Source organism: Rhinolophus ferrumequinum, chromosome 22 (assembly GCF_004115265.2).
Source record: "Rhinolophus ferrumequinum isolate MPI-CBG mRhiFer1 chromosome 22, mRhiFer1_v1.p, whole genome shotgun sequence".
NCBI lineage: Eukaryota > Metazoa > Chordata > Mammalia > Chiroptera > Rhinolophidae > Rhinolophus > Rhinolophus ferrumequinum.
The window spans coordinates 17,754,679-17,769,511 of NC_046305.1; the positions used below are offsets into that span (position 1 = coordinate 17,754,679).

A 14,833-nucleotide genomic window follows, 5' to 3' on the forward strand; every position below is an offset into this window, starting at 1 on the left:
AAACAAGAGAAAACAAAATTGACATAATATGCATGCTTTTGTAGATTTTCCCCAATCCTAAGGATAATATTGGGTAACAGTTTTAAGATATTTACTGAGCATCAAGTTACTTGGGAAAGAATCAATAAATTTATGTAAGATACCAACAAGGTATCTAGTCCAAATATTTGGGGTATGAGGTCTAGAAAATTAGTTTGTAACTATCTTCTTCAGGCTTCAACACTAACAGGCTGTTTGTTGTTTTTTTTTCTTACAAAACACACGTGCCTGTGTTTGGCATTGAGATTACGTCAGTGTCAAGACAAGGTCTAACAATGATAAAATAAGATACGGATACATCACAATTTAATAGAAACAATCTTGAACTTATATTCTATTTAAAATATATTTCAAAAATGAAATTTTAGGTTATTTACGTTTGATGAACAGCCACCAAAGGAGAACATTCTGCACACTTAACAGGAGAGAACATTCTTGTATTTAATAAGAATAGGTATCCTGCATCAAAACTATTTCTTGAATATTGTGAACAAAGGAGCCACAAAACACTCAGAGTGAAAAGTGACATCCTGAGGGTCTACTTAGTCAGAGTCAGACCTAAATTCTCAGTAGCAAGCAGGAGACTCAGAAAATGCTGACTTTAATTACAAACTTTATTTGTCAATACAATTCACAGTTTATACATGGTGCAATCCACCATATGAACTTTCAGAACAGTTATTGAGGAAGTGGGTGTAGCTTTCTTTCTAAAAGAGCCTGACTTTCTAAAATTTCAGTGAGAATTTTTTAAGTTTATAAAAGTACCTTTAAGAAGTTAACTGGATATTTACATTTTTAGCTTAAATTTAAGTTTTGGAAAATAAGCATCTATTAAGTTTTTTTTTTTTTTTTTTAAGATCCTGGATTTACTTTTAAGACCCTAACTGGAATGCCATTTTTTCACATACCCCCACCACCACCACCACCCCAACAGTAAAAGAAATGTTTTGCAATTATATTTAGGGAAATCATTCTCTTTCTGCATTTAAAAAAATTATATATACAATGTACAGCAGATCTAAGTATGAAAATAAAAGAAAGAGTAGCAATCTATTAGGTGCCTTTACTGAATTTCTTCTGAATTTTGGAAACATCCAAAGAGTTACAGGCCATAAAATTAAACTAAAAAGGATTATAGCTTTTTCTAATTAAAAAACAAAACAAAAAAAAACTCTCAACATTTAAATTGTGCTATAACAGCTTTTTCTCTAATGTCAGAAATGAATTATGCCTGCAATCTGCATTTTTCCATGTGCAAAGTCACAGTGGTGCCAGTTTCAACTTCTACTTTCACACTCAGTCACAACTCTAGAGGCACACCCCCAGAAGGCTAGGCCTGTGTCAGCCCTGCCTGCTGGATCACCTCCCCTCACCTGGCAAAAGTCACCCAAGGAAAGAAAATCATTTAAACTTTTCATACACCAAAAAGCAAATCGGTGCTGGCAGTATAGTGTTTATTAGCAAGTGCTTGTAACACATTGTTTTGTGATCTTCTTTTCATCAGAATGGTTAATTCACACCAGTTGTCTTAAATCACCTCCAATAATATCCATTGAACAGTTTTCTTCTCAGGATGTATATATATATATATATATATATATATACACACATATACCTATATATAGAAGAAAATTTGTGTATATATATATATATATATATATATACACAAATTTTCTTCTTCCACCTTTAAAAAATGTATAGTCATTCATAAATGATAAATTCTAAATACTGCCAGGAGAAAAAAAAGGACTGACAGCAGCCAATTTTACCAGCCTGGTAATTATTACACTGGATATATGTACCATTGGTACCTGAGTCAAATAAATACTCAGAGGGGCCATCTCTGCACCTCATTTCTCTGCAGTGCCTTTAACGCTAGGGCGTCTGAGTGTTGCTTCAATGTCCGTCTAATTTGGCATCTGGTCCTTCTTCGGGCATCATCACGTCAGTCATTTTACACACTGTTTCCAGCAAGGTATGGTATTCAAATGGGAGTCGTGGGGTAGAGGACTGCAGGTGAGCCTACGGGTGGGGCGGGGAAGGACAAACCACACATTAGCTAGAGAGGTTCTGTTTCTTCAGAAGATAAGGCACTGACAGGAAATTTCTTAGGTAAAAGGCTGCATATGAATTTCTTGCCATTTACAAAAAGAAATGTTGTCATCCATAAGTGGTCCATATCTAGGCTCAGTTAGGTAGACCCTGAAAAGTTAAGGACTGATCCCTTGAAGCTACATTATTACCAGAAACAATTCGAATTCATTCCGAAGCCGTATGGCACATTAGGACAAAAAGGGAGAAAAACAGTCTGGGCACAAAAAGGCAGCAGACCTTGCTTGTTTTGCTCCACTCATCAAAGAAAGTGGACCGTTCAACAAGCATCATCAAAAAGGTAGTGCTGGCTCAGAATTCCAAATTCTCTTGATGGTGGATGACCATGATGGTGTATCTATTTTTCCCCCCTTTAGAGCTCATGCACAATTTAAAAAATGCTACCAGCAACAGTCCTAAAGAGCATATAGAAGTCCTCACCTATGGCTATGCCTAAGGCTCTGCAAAGAGAGGGCTATTTAATGTTCTCTATAACAGCAATTTCCTCGCCTGCACAGTGTGGCGTCAATCCATTCAAATAGATACTTTCAGTTTTCAGTAAGGGAGGCAAGACATCCCTCTCGCTTGCTAGGTGGTTCACCGACAGGGTCCTCCTACAAGGAGTCAGTTCCTGGTTGTGGTTCCCAGCCAGTTCTGCGGAGAGCTTCCGCTTAATGGAGGTGGCGCGCTGGAACTTGTCGTAAATCTCCACACTCAGCCGCCTCCTGGTTTCCTTGAACTCGGCTGTGACGTTGGCTGTCCACTCAGCAGCATGGGCTCTGAATTCTCCCACCTGGAGCATGCACGCAGCAAAAAGACAAAGAGACACCAACGTGACAGTCAACATGTTGTGTGATAATTTTCTGATCGTTGTACTTGGGCAGAGGGGTTGAAAAGAGGAGCATAGCCTTTTGAAATACTGGAGGTCTGAGAATTGATGCCCTAAGACAGGATGGACAGAGCAAAATTCCCTTTTACGTAAATATGGCTCTAAACAGGAATGCATGAATGTAAACGCTATAAATCAAATTACATTGAAGGTATTAGGTGTGCTTGTTTTTTGTACATGAATCCCGTCGTTGAAACTTCTGATGCTGTTTAAAAATAAAATCTCTAACTTTTTAAAAGTTTGTGAGTGTTTTTTTTTTTCACTTGCAATTTCAAGAAGTATTTGGATATAGAAAAGGAAGTAGAAGCAGCAGTACAGAGAAAAAGCCTGGAAGGTGAACCTAGGGGACCTGGCTTGTTCTGACAGCACCAAAGCTGTTTGCATAGCATGTAAACTCAGGTTTAGAGACCAGAAACACTGTGCGCAAGAACTTTATACCCAACCCAATATTGCTTATTTAGAAAACATCTATTTACTAATTAAGCAATAAAATATCTTGTTTTTGCCTTCAGGGAAAGCAAATGAGAACTGGCAAGTCCATGCTGAGGCCCATTTTGGAGAACAAGTAAGTCCATGGAATCGTTTCTCAGCAAATGCCTGGAATCGTTTCTCAACCTGAGCTGCCGTGTCCTCAGCTGTAGAACAGGCACCTTCACGGCACACACCTAACAGGCTGGCAGGGCTCATGTACTTCACCACCTGTTAGAGCCTATGAAGTGATCATTGTGTACTTCTCTTCTGAAAGTTAAAGGAAAAAATCTGGCCAAGGCCTTAGCACGTGCATGTTTCCTCTGACCTCTTTAAAATTATGTTGTAAAGATTTTGTAGGGTATCCGATGGACACTCTCTTATTAGGGAGACCACTTCAGGGATGCTGTAGATGCCTGATCACTGTGCTGCACAGTGAAGCTCAATAATAATGAATGTCAACTATAATATATATATGTATATATTCACAAGAAGTGGAGTAGAGCATATGGAATAGAGACAGTGGAAATGTAACGGCTGTGTGCGATGTCAGAGGGGTAGTAGATTGGGGGAGGGGGTTATCGCTTTGTGAGGGGTATGATAAATGTCTAACTATTAAGTGTTTTGTACACATGAAACTAATAAAAGAAAAAATAGATAATTGGATAAAGAAAATGTGGTCCATATCTACAATGGATTGTCATGTGGCCATAAAAAAGAATGAAATCTTACCATCTACACTAACATGAATGGACTTAAAGGGTATTATGGTAAGTGAAATAAGTTGGAGGAAGAGAAATACCATATGATCTCACTTATATGTGGAATAAGGAACAAAGTAAATGAACAAACAAAACAGAAACAGACTCCTAGATACAGAGAACAAACTGATGGTTGCCAGATGGGAAGGGGGTTGGGGCTGGGTGGAAAAGGGGAAGGGATTAGGAAGTACAAATTGGTAGTTACAAAATAGTAATGGGGAAGTAAAATACAGCATAGGGTATATGTCAATAATATTGGATTAACTATGTATGGTGCCAGGTGAATAATCAATTTATTGGGGTAATCACTTCATAAATTATATAAATGTCTAACCACTGTAGTTCTGTACCCCTGAAATTAATATAAAATTATATTGAATATCAAGTATAATTGAAAACTAAAAAAAACTAAAAAGATATTAAATCTTCAATCCAATCAATCAATCAATCAATCAATCGATAAAATTATGCCTGCACTCTAGTGACCTAACTAGAACAATGACTAATCCCCTGGGAAACTTTATGATCCTTTTCTTAACCAACTAGAATTTAATAATCTAGACTATCTCCTAGAAGAATCTCCTATGGTACAACTCCCCCATGTCCCTATTGCTAGCACTTCCGCCTTCAGTTTGGGGAACCCCAGTGAACTCATTTTCTAAGTGACATGGGCTCTTCATGGCAAGCAAATAACTACAGCTCTGGGGGTTTTGTTTATTTGTTTGTTTGTTTTGTGCTTTTTTTTTTTTGGTGGTGGGGGGTGCTTTTGAACCTCTATTGATTTCTGTTTTAAACTTTGATATGGGAAATAGAACTGATCATTTTTGCTCTGGTCTGAATGTCCCCCACCCCACACTCCACTGCCAAATTCATATGTTGAAATCCTAACCCCAAAGAGGACGGTATTATGAGGTGTGGCCTCAGGGACATGATTGATTTGTGAGGGTAAAACCCTCATGAATGGACTTAGTGCTTTGTAAGAGACTTCCCGAGCCCCTCCCACCATGTGATGACGACACAAGAAGAAGGCTCTGGATATCAACCAGGAAGCATCGTGCTCGTGCTATCTATGGTCCTGGAGTTCTAGCCTTCAGAATTGTGTGAAATAAATCTTGCTGTTTATAAGCTACCCAGGCTGTAGTATTTTGTTACAGCAGCCCGTTCAAACTAAGTCAGTTTCTAAATATTTATACTGAAGATCTGACATATATATATGTACATATATATACACACACACACATACATACGTGTATTTCAATATGATGTGTACATATACTTGGATAGTCATAGATGTGTGTGCGTGTGTGTGTCCACAGAAAACCAAATGAAAACTGTTCAAATATGCTTGGAAGGTTGCACATGGCAGATCAACTCTTCCTCATCCATTCATAATCACATATTTGGTGATAAACTATTTAAGAAGGTCTTTTTTCCCCCTACTTGTACTGTCCTGACAAGAAATAATTGCTTGTTATCTGGTTCTGAAAAAAGCCAAGCTGGAAAAATGAGAACTTTGTGGCACACATAATTGGCAAGTTCAAGCATTCCTTAATCACTGAGACAACTTAGAGGAAACTTGCAGGAAAGAGGTGCTACATTTACAGCAATGTAGCCTGAAGGTTCTCACTGCTCCTGCAAAGGACCCTGCCCCACTATACTTGGATATAGAAGAGACTACTGAATGTTTAATTCTGCTTATGGGGGACTCTCTGTGGTGGGAAACCCTGAATCACTCCATACACATTGATAAATAACATGGCCCCCACTCCCAACAATTGGTATTCTTTTCTGTTTACCTCGCTGTCTTTCTGTTTACATCGACTTTCTGAGTTCAATGAATACGCTATATTCATTGGTGTATCTACAACATGTAGTGTTTGGTACAGAGAAGGCCCTGAGTAGAAACTTGCTGAATTGCTTTGAATTAATATATGAACACTATCAAATTTTGAAACAGTACTTCTAATATAAAAAGTTAAGAGACTCAATTGTTTCACTACCAGTTTCAATTGAATCTTAATGACCTAAAATTGCAGCACTCTTAAAGATTATGCTCAAGTACAAAAAGAAAACCTGATTAATATAGTCTTAAACAAAATAGTTATTTTTGAACACGTTATTAAATTCTCCTAATTTACACTACAAGCAGATAATCCTGAATAATGTGAAATTTGCAGTTTATAATAAAACAGTAATTATTGATGCAAAATTAAAAACTCCAGCTGAACTTTTATAAAACTTACATGATTGTATAAAACAGGAATTAACCTGTTCTAGTTAAGAATTTAGAAGTTTCTAAATGTAAAAAGAACACATACTTATATACTTTTTTCTATGAGTAGCTTCTCCTAGTAGTAAGGTTAGTATAATAAAGGAAACAAAAAAGAACCTACATTTTTGTTTAAATAAGTGTCTGTGACAAGTATAAAAATCAGCGACTATATTCAGTTTCTTCCCATATACAAGTAGTTAACCAAAAATCATCACTTTCCTGGAGCGCATTCATCTGTGTTAGCCATGAAATCATGGCTCAAGTTTTGGGGCACTCTTAGAAATGACGGACTTAAAATTAGGTCTATTCCATTTGTTTTATTTTGGTTACCAGCTTTTTACTTCCATCAGCAGAAAGATTACTAACCTTCGCAGGATCTGCCTCCCTTTTCCTTTGGTAATGGTCTCCTATTTTTTATCTTAAAAATGTCTTAACACCGGTAGTAATAGATTTTCCTTATTCAAAATTTAAGTGTCAATCTATTTACTTGCTACTTTTCTATCTCCTGTAACTAGAATGTAAGTTCTATGTGTATCCTCAGCACCTGGAACATACCTGGTATGCAGCAGACTTCTACTAAAATACCCGTTTAATGAATAAACATATTACTGAAAAAAACGCATGTTCTCTGTAATCTCACACCGCAATAACAATTAGCAACAGTGTAGCACACAGGCTGCCAATTGTTTTTCTTCTCTGTATACTAACTTTACTTTCTCCCTCCTCCATTTTGATTATCGTTAATATTTTTGAAAAATGGTCTTATATTAAAAATATTGTTTTGCAAATGGCTTCTTCCCCCATAACCAATTTTAGTCATTTTTCCTGGTTAGTACACATTATTCTGTTTTAAGGTTTATGTCAGCTGCCTAGCATTTCACAGGATGATGCTACCATCGATAAGCAACCATATCAATATTTTTAGATTTTGAGAACACTGAAATTTCCATCCAATCATTGTTTTCAGACTCTGGGTTTGCAGTGGCCCCAATAGTTCCTCTTTGTGGACACTTAGATAATCTCTGTGTTTTCAATAACAACAACAACAAAATTTGATCATTGGCACCTGCATAGAAAATTCTTTAAGTATTTTAATAATTGCAATTTGAAGTTTAAGTGGTCACGATAACTTGGACAAAGAATAAAAACATTCCGTAGACTTGAATTTTCTAGAGAAGCAAGTTTCACAAAGTCACCATGATCCCTCAGGTTGCACTAATGACATTCGCAAAGTTTTCTGTAGAGCCAAGTGCGTCTATAAATTAGTGATTCCTGCAAATTAGGAAAAGGCTAAATGCATGGAAAGCTCAGACTTGTCTGAGTACATAAATTTTAATTTCTTATTTTTAATTGCACTCAATCTTGGCAGAGGCTGGGATTCTTATCCACTTTTGAGGACATGTTTTTTTCCAATTTCTCTAGCATTCCCAAGGGTGGGAAGGTAATCTCTGGAGGTCATAAAGGCTGCAGCTGAAACAGTCAAAAAATGGGGGGAGAAGGTTAATTGAGGTGGATAGGAGGGGTGACAGCCTCCAGTCCCAGCTCCATCACTCACATTCTGGGTACCCATGGGTAAGCAATTTTTTGAACTTCTGATTCCTTACCTATAAAATCAGGATAATAATAATCTATTTCACAGGAGAAACAAGTGATGTATGTGTATGTTCTTAAAATGTAAAGGACTACACAATTACTAATTACGATGTGGAAGCTGGTGATGATGATATGGCTTGCCATGGGTACTTTAAGAGCTTAAAGGGGAGTACCAGACACAGAATAAGTGATATAGAATTTTAAAATGGGACATTTACCCCTGGAATATAATTCCAGGATTCTAGTTACCCCTGGAATATAATTCTAGGAACATAATTCCACAGGTTCTAAGACTCCTGTGGTAGCATGTCCTGGGGTTTCTTTGCGTGTCTCACCAGAAATGCAACACAGTGCTAACCCCTAAGTTATGCAAATCTTTAAGTTATGAGGTGTTTTGAGCATGTTGAAGGCATACATAAAAACACAGCCGAGCAACCATCCAGGCCAGATATATTGGGTGATGTATTTCATCAAAGGAAGGCCACGGCAAGAGAATGTTTGTGTTTACCTTAAACTTGTTGTTACAACTGGAATAATATTGTAAAATATAAAAATGGATTCAATGTATAACTCAATAAACATTTACTCATAATAAAAAGGACTCTTATTCTTAACTCAGGTCTATGTCACAGATTGTGTAAAATTTTGTATGTGTATATATAGTGCCTACTACGTGCTGGGTATTGCTTTTTTTAAAAGGTTCACTTATTTAATCATTATAACAACTCTGTGGGAAGAATTTTATTATGTCCCTCATTTCATGGGAGCAAAAACTGATGCTAGAGAAAAACTTAAGACACACAATGCGTATGTGGTGGAGCCAGGATTCAAACTTGGATGCCTCTCATCTGTATTATTTCAGCAGCCTCCTACCTAGTCTTGCTGACTTAAGTCCATCTCCCATAAATGCATTCTCCACACAGCAGCCAGCAGGCTCCTCAATAAACACTAATTGATCGAGTACTTATCCTTGCATAAAACCATTCAATTGATTCCCATTTCACTTAGGATAAAGTCCAAACTCTAAAGTAGCTCATATGTTCTAGGGTCTACCTACAGTTTCAGCCTCAATTCTAACAACCATCCCTCTCAAAATCTCCTCTTGGAGGCCATTCTGAATATGTATTTCCTCAAACGTGCCAATCTTTCTTCTGCCTTCACTCATTCATTACTTATTCTCAGAACACTGTTTCTCAGTCCTTCTCTAGTATATTTCCTACTCATCCTAAACTAGTCACCCTCAAGGAGCCATTCCCTGAGCCCCTACACACTTCAGGATCATTGGTTATTTGTAGCTACAGTAGTCGCTGTACAGTGTGTCGCTGTACAGTAGTCGCTGTGCCAGTGTGTTTCCCTGGCACAATTTATTACAACTATTAGTTTAATTGCTTTGCCAGCTTCGTGGCAGTAGAGAGAATAATATGTCTGCATTATCCTATTCAGTATTTCTAGAATCTAGAAAAGTGTACATAATGGTAATTCAAGAATGAACGAATGAATGAATAAATGAATGGCAGACAAATCACTCATGTTTTGGTTACATGCTCCAGTAAAATGAGTCCACTTCCTAACAAACTCTGACGGGATATTCTGTTCTTCTCAGGATAGTGATGCAGCCGGATTGCTTCATAGTAAAGGTTTGAGGTATTAATATGTTTCCCCAAACTTTTTGGTCTTTGCAGAGCCTCTTCACCATTCTAAGAAGTCTATGTTGCTACTTACGTCTTGTCCTCATGGTGAAGAAGGTCACACCCATTGTACAGACCTTTTCAACCTAATTTCCTTTTCTTTTCCCTCTCCTTATCCGTCCCCTAAATTTTTTCATTGCTCTTACCACTTTGCATGACTAGGCTCTCCTGAACCTGGGCTTCGCCATCCTTATAGAATACAACCTTTAAAGTTAAAGACGGATTAACACTTTTATCTAGAAGCATCACTAACATCTTTGTGAGTAACTCTGAACACTTATTAAGCATATAATAGCTTTTCAAGGTAGTGAAGTCTCATGATTACAGAGGCCCAATATTTGCCTGCCCAATTGTAGTTCCACACCCTATAGTCGTCAGGGTCTCAAGGTGTCTCAAATAATACCAAGAAGGCTCTTGAAATGGTAGCAACATCATTTCCAAACAAGTACTTCCCATATTCTTGTTCTTTTAGGGCAATTTTCCTAAATCACTAAGGTTGATAGGAGAGCCAAAGAAAGACTTTAAGTTCACTATTCTAGAAACTTGCAATTTATGAACCTTACAGCAAGCTCATTTGTACCCATAAAAAGTATTTATCACTCCACTGACTCCAATCAACCAACTACATGGCAGATTTCTTGAGGGTAAAGCTCACTGCCCTAGTTCTTATCAAGGTCACCCTTCCTTCCCACCCACTCCACATTTCAGCAACTTGAACAGTGATTTGAGTAGAGCAATTGAATACAATGAGTTTAGTCTTCCCAACTAGATGGTAAGTTTATGGACAGAGACTATGCATCCTATGTATTTTTTCTCCTCATAAAAGTCCTCAACATGGTAATTTGAATAAACTAGATTCCTGCATACTTTCTGACTGACTGGTAACCATTGACTGACATGGCCGTCTTCCTATACAAACACTCTCAGGGCCTCTCCTATGAAGGCAATATTTGCATAAGTTCTATATCACTGTGTGCTGGTACAGCCTGAAGAGAAAGCAATTTATAAACCAATTGTACTAATCACTAAAATGTTCATATCCTTTGATAAAAGCCAATAATACATAGACATGTATTCTGGGCAAGGATTTCCACCAAAGGAAAAAGTAAGTAACCTCTGAATCTTATTTTAATAGTCTAATATTGAGATTAACAAAAGTCATTTAAGAAATCTGTGTTTATGAGAAGTCAATCAGCTATAGAAACTATTTTCTACTATTATGATTGTGATAAGTAAAGTGGTAAAAAAATAAAATTATATCTTTAGTCTGATTATAACTACATGAAATAATGAATGCATATAGGCTAGGATATTGAAAGTGTATTAAATGGAAACTGTGGATTCTATCACTTACTGAATAGCTATTATGTACCAGGTCCCGGGCTTATTGTTTTCTTGAGTTACAGACATTTTTGAGTATTTTTTTTCCTTTTAAATCTCCTCTTACTGATGATATAATATTACCTGTGCAGGTTCTGCATGTAACATACCCAGCCTTGAATCAACCTTGTGAGGGCAGAATTTTCTATGGAATGCAATTTATTTGCTCAACACACATACCAGTTGTAGACTACCATTGCCATTGAGTGTCTTTCTTATCCAGATATCAAAGCAAAAAAAAAAAAAAAATCTTGAAGGAGTCTTTAATGTTTAATGTGACCTAGACAATTAAAAAAAATTGAGAATCAACAAAATGAAAAGGCAATTCGAGGAATGGGAGAAAATATTTTCAAATCATATATCTGATAAGAGGTTAATATCCAAAATATATAAAGAACTCTTACAACTCAATAGAAAAAAACAACTTATTAAAAAATAGGCAGAGAATATGGATAGGCATTTTTCCAGTGAAGACGGCAAACAGATGGCCAACAGGTACATGAAAATGTGCTCAACATGACTAATCATCAGACAAATGCAAATCAAAACCACAAGGAGATACCATGTCACACCTGTTAGAATGGTTATTATCAAAATGACAAGGGTTGGCAAGGATGTGGAGAAAAGGGAACCCTTGTGCACTGTTGGTAGAAATGTAAATTGATGCAGGCATTATGGAAAACAGTATAGAGGTCCCTCAAAAAACGTAAAAATAGAACTACCATATGACACAGCAATTCTACTTCGCAGTATTTATCTGAAGAAAACAAAAACACTAGCTCAAAAAGATATATGCAGCCCCACGTTCACTGCAGCTTTATTAGCCAAGACATGGAAACAACCTAACTATTCACAGGTCGATAAATGGATAAAGTAAATATATACAATGGAATATTATTCAACTATAAAAAAGAATGAAATCTTGTTATTTGCAACAACATGGATGAAAATTGAGGGCATTATGTTAAGTGAATCAAAAGGAGAAAGACAAATGCCAAATGATCTCACTTATATGTGGAATCTTAAAAAAAAAGAAAAACCAAAAAAAAAAAAACCAACAAGCTTATAGACACAGAGAACAAACTGATGGTTGCCATAAGTGGAAGCTGATGAGTGGGTAAAATGAATGAAGAGAGTCAAAAGGCACAAAGTTCCAGTTATAGAACAATAAGGCATGGGGATGTAATGTATGTATAGCATGGCAACTATAGTTCATATAATACTGTATTGCATATTTGAAAGTTGCTAATCAGAACTCTAATTTACTCAAATATAATTCATTATACTTTACACCCAGACCTTAAAAGTTCTCATCACGCACCAAAAAAATCTGTAACTGTATATGGTGACGTATATGGTGATGGATATCAACTAGACTTATTGTGGTGATCACTTTGCAATATATACAAATATCAAATCATTATGCTGTACACCTGAAACTAATGTAATATCGTACGCCAATTATACTTCAATTTAAAAATGTTTTAAATAAACTCTTAAAAAATAATTGAGAACGTTTGAGTCAATATTTCTGAATCATAACTCTAATTTACTCAAATATAATTCATTATACTTTACACCCAGGTGTGATTAAGGATAATTCCCTGTCCTGATTTTCATATTTGTTAATGATTTCATTTCTGAGAGTCTCCTAGTTTCTACCCCAGGTCAATCTTCATGGGAGTAGTCATTTCTTAGTAACAGAAAGTGTAACGTGATCTAAAGAGAATTTTCAGTGTTCTCAGTTTGAAAAAAAAAAAAATTAATTGCAGGTCTTTTTAATGCTTGGTCTTTATCAACTGCATTTCTAAGATTATTTTCCTCCAAACAAGTCAGCAAAATGCCAGCTACGTGTTTTGCCAAGAGAGTAAAGCAGATTTGTAAGGAGCAGTACTTCTTTCTACCTTCTTTTTCCCTCTCATCTGTTTCTGAGTCAGGCTTCTGTGACAGGAAGGCATAATCTTGCCCTGACTTTTGATAAGAGAGTGAATTCCAAGGTGCGTGTTATCTACAAGTGTCTGCTCCAAATGGCCAAATTCACTGTCTCCCTACCATCTGGGGTTACCTTAAATAACACTGTTAAATATTAGTGGTACCTCAGTTTTCGAACAGTCTTCCAGAACAGATTATGTTCGAAAACCGAGGTACCACTGAATACAAGAGGCTCTATGACTTTTTAAATCATGCTGTCTCATGAGTCTTGTTTTCTATAAAATTCAACACTCACCAAGATGTTGACCATTATTTCATTTTAAATCTGCTGCCTAGTTTATCTAGATGAACCTGTGAAATCTATCAAATTTAGAATAATTCTAACTTAAATTTTGTGTTTTGATCATTAATAGATAAGAATCAAAAATTGCTACTATTCTAAATGGTCCATTTCCAAAGATGAGTATCTCAGCAACATTTTTCCCCCCAGTTATTTGCAGGCAGCTACTTCACAGTGGAAATTCATAGTATGATTTGGATATTTGGCAATAGCGACTCTTCCAGTTCTCCGCAACAAGACAGCAATTCAAATCTCTAAGTACCTTTCACCACTCATTTCCCTTGAATCGCTCCTTTCCCGTTCCCCCTTCATGTTCAAAGCCATTTGAAGTCCTACAATCTTTGCTAGTCATTTTCCCCCTATAATCTCACCCTGCCTTATTTATACTTTCTATTCTGATCGGCTTTAATTTTCTTCTCATGTAATCCTCAATTAACTATGAAGAATAATTACTTGTTATGGGTAAGCCGGACCTGTTCACAGAGTCATAACTGGATAAGGAATTCCATCTGAAACTCTGTATGGTTTTGGTAAGATTTTTCCAATTACCAACAATCAAGTCAGTAGTCCCCTTATCTGCAGTTGCAATTTCGTGGTTTCAGTTACACACAGTCAACCATGGTCCGAAAATACTAAATAGAAAATTCCAGAAAGAAACAATTCATAAGTATTAAATTGGGCTCTGTTCTCAGTAGCATGATGAAATCTCAAGCCATACCTCCCAAGTTGTGACTAGTCCCTTAGTCCCACGTATCCACGCTGTGTATGCTCCCTGCCCGTTAGTCACTTAGTAGCCATCTTGGGTATCAGGTTGATCATCCTGGTATTGCACTGCTTGTGTTCAAGTCACCCTTCTGTTACTTAATAATGGCCCCAAAGTGCAAGAGTAGCTTAAACTTTATCATAGGTGTGTATGCATAGGGAGAAAAACCATAGTAGCGAGAGTTCAGTACTACCCATGGTTTCAGGGATCCAGTGGGGGTCTTGGAACATATTCCCTTGGATTAGGGGGGCTACTGGACTGGATAATACTTGGAAGAGCTTCAACTCTTCTTTTAAAAATATTCTATTTATTTGCAGATCTAATCATTGTGTTTGCTGTGGGCAGAATAACATGGATTGAGAGCCTTTTCCCTAAAGGATATCTTTAAAAGAATCTGAAGCAAAGCTGAGCATTTAGGAATTAATGGCCACGAAGTAATTTTGTTTATCAGGAATAAAACTAAAGAGGATTTTCTCATCTTTTACCAATGCTTGGTCCCTTTTGACTGTGGGATTTTAATTTACTTTTCCCAGTGTTCAGATGCTTATATACCTTAATGACTTGAGAAAAGTTATAATACATGTTACAAGCAGGTAATGAGTTAACAACATTCCTCT

The 14,833-nt window shown here is 36.6% G+C and overlaps 1 protein-coding gene across 6 annotated transcripts in view; it reads right to left on the minus strand.

Moving 5' to 3' along the window:
• Positions 1 to 1,689: 1,689 nt before the first annotated feature.
• KCNK2 (potassium two pore domain channel subfamily K member 2) overlaps positions 1,690 to 14,833 on the minus strand; it is a 172,909-nt gene continuing 159,765 nt past the window's right edge. For 3 of the 6 annotated variants that reach the window (XM_033094111.1, XM_033094113.1, XM_033094109.1), the window contains exons 7-8: positions 2,641 to 2,923; positions 1,690 to 2,061 (exon numbers count right to left, since the gene is read on the minus strand). In XM_033094111.1, coding sequence (XP_032950002.1) covers positions 2,024 to 2,061; positions 2,641 to 2,923 — 321 coding nt within the window. In that variant the 3' untranslated portion in view covers positions 1,690 to 2,023. Of the gene's footprint in view, positions 2,924 to 14,833 lie in introns of all 6 variants that reach the window. The other 3 variants (XM_033094112.1, XM_033094114.1, XM_033094110.1) reach the window with 2 other exon arrangements.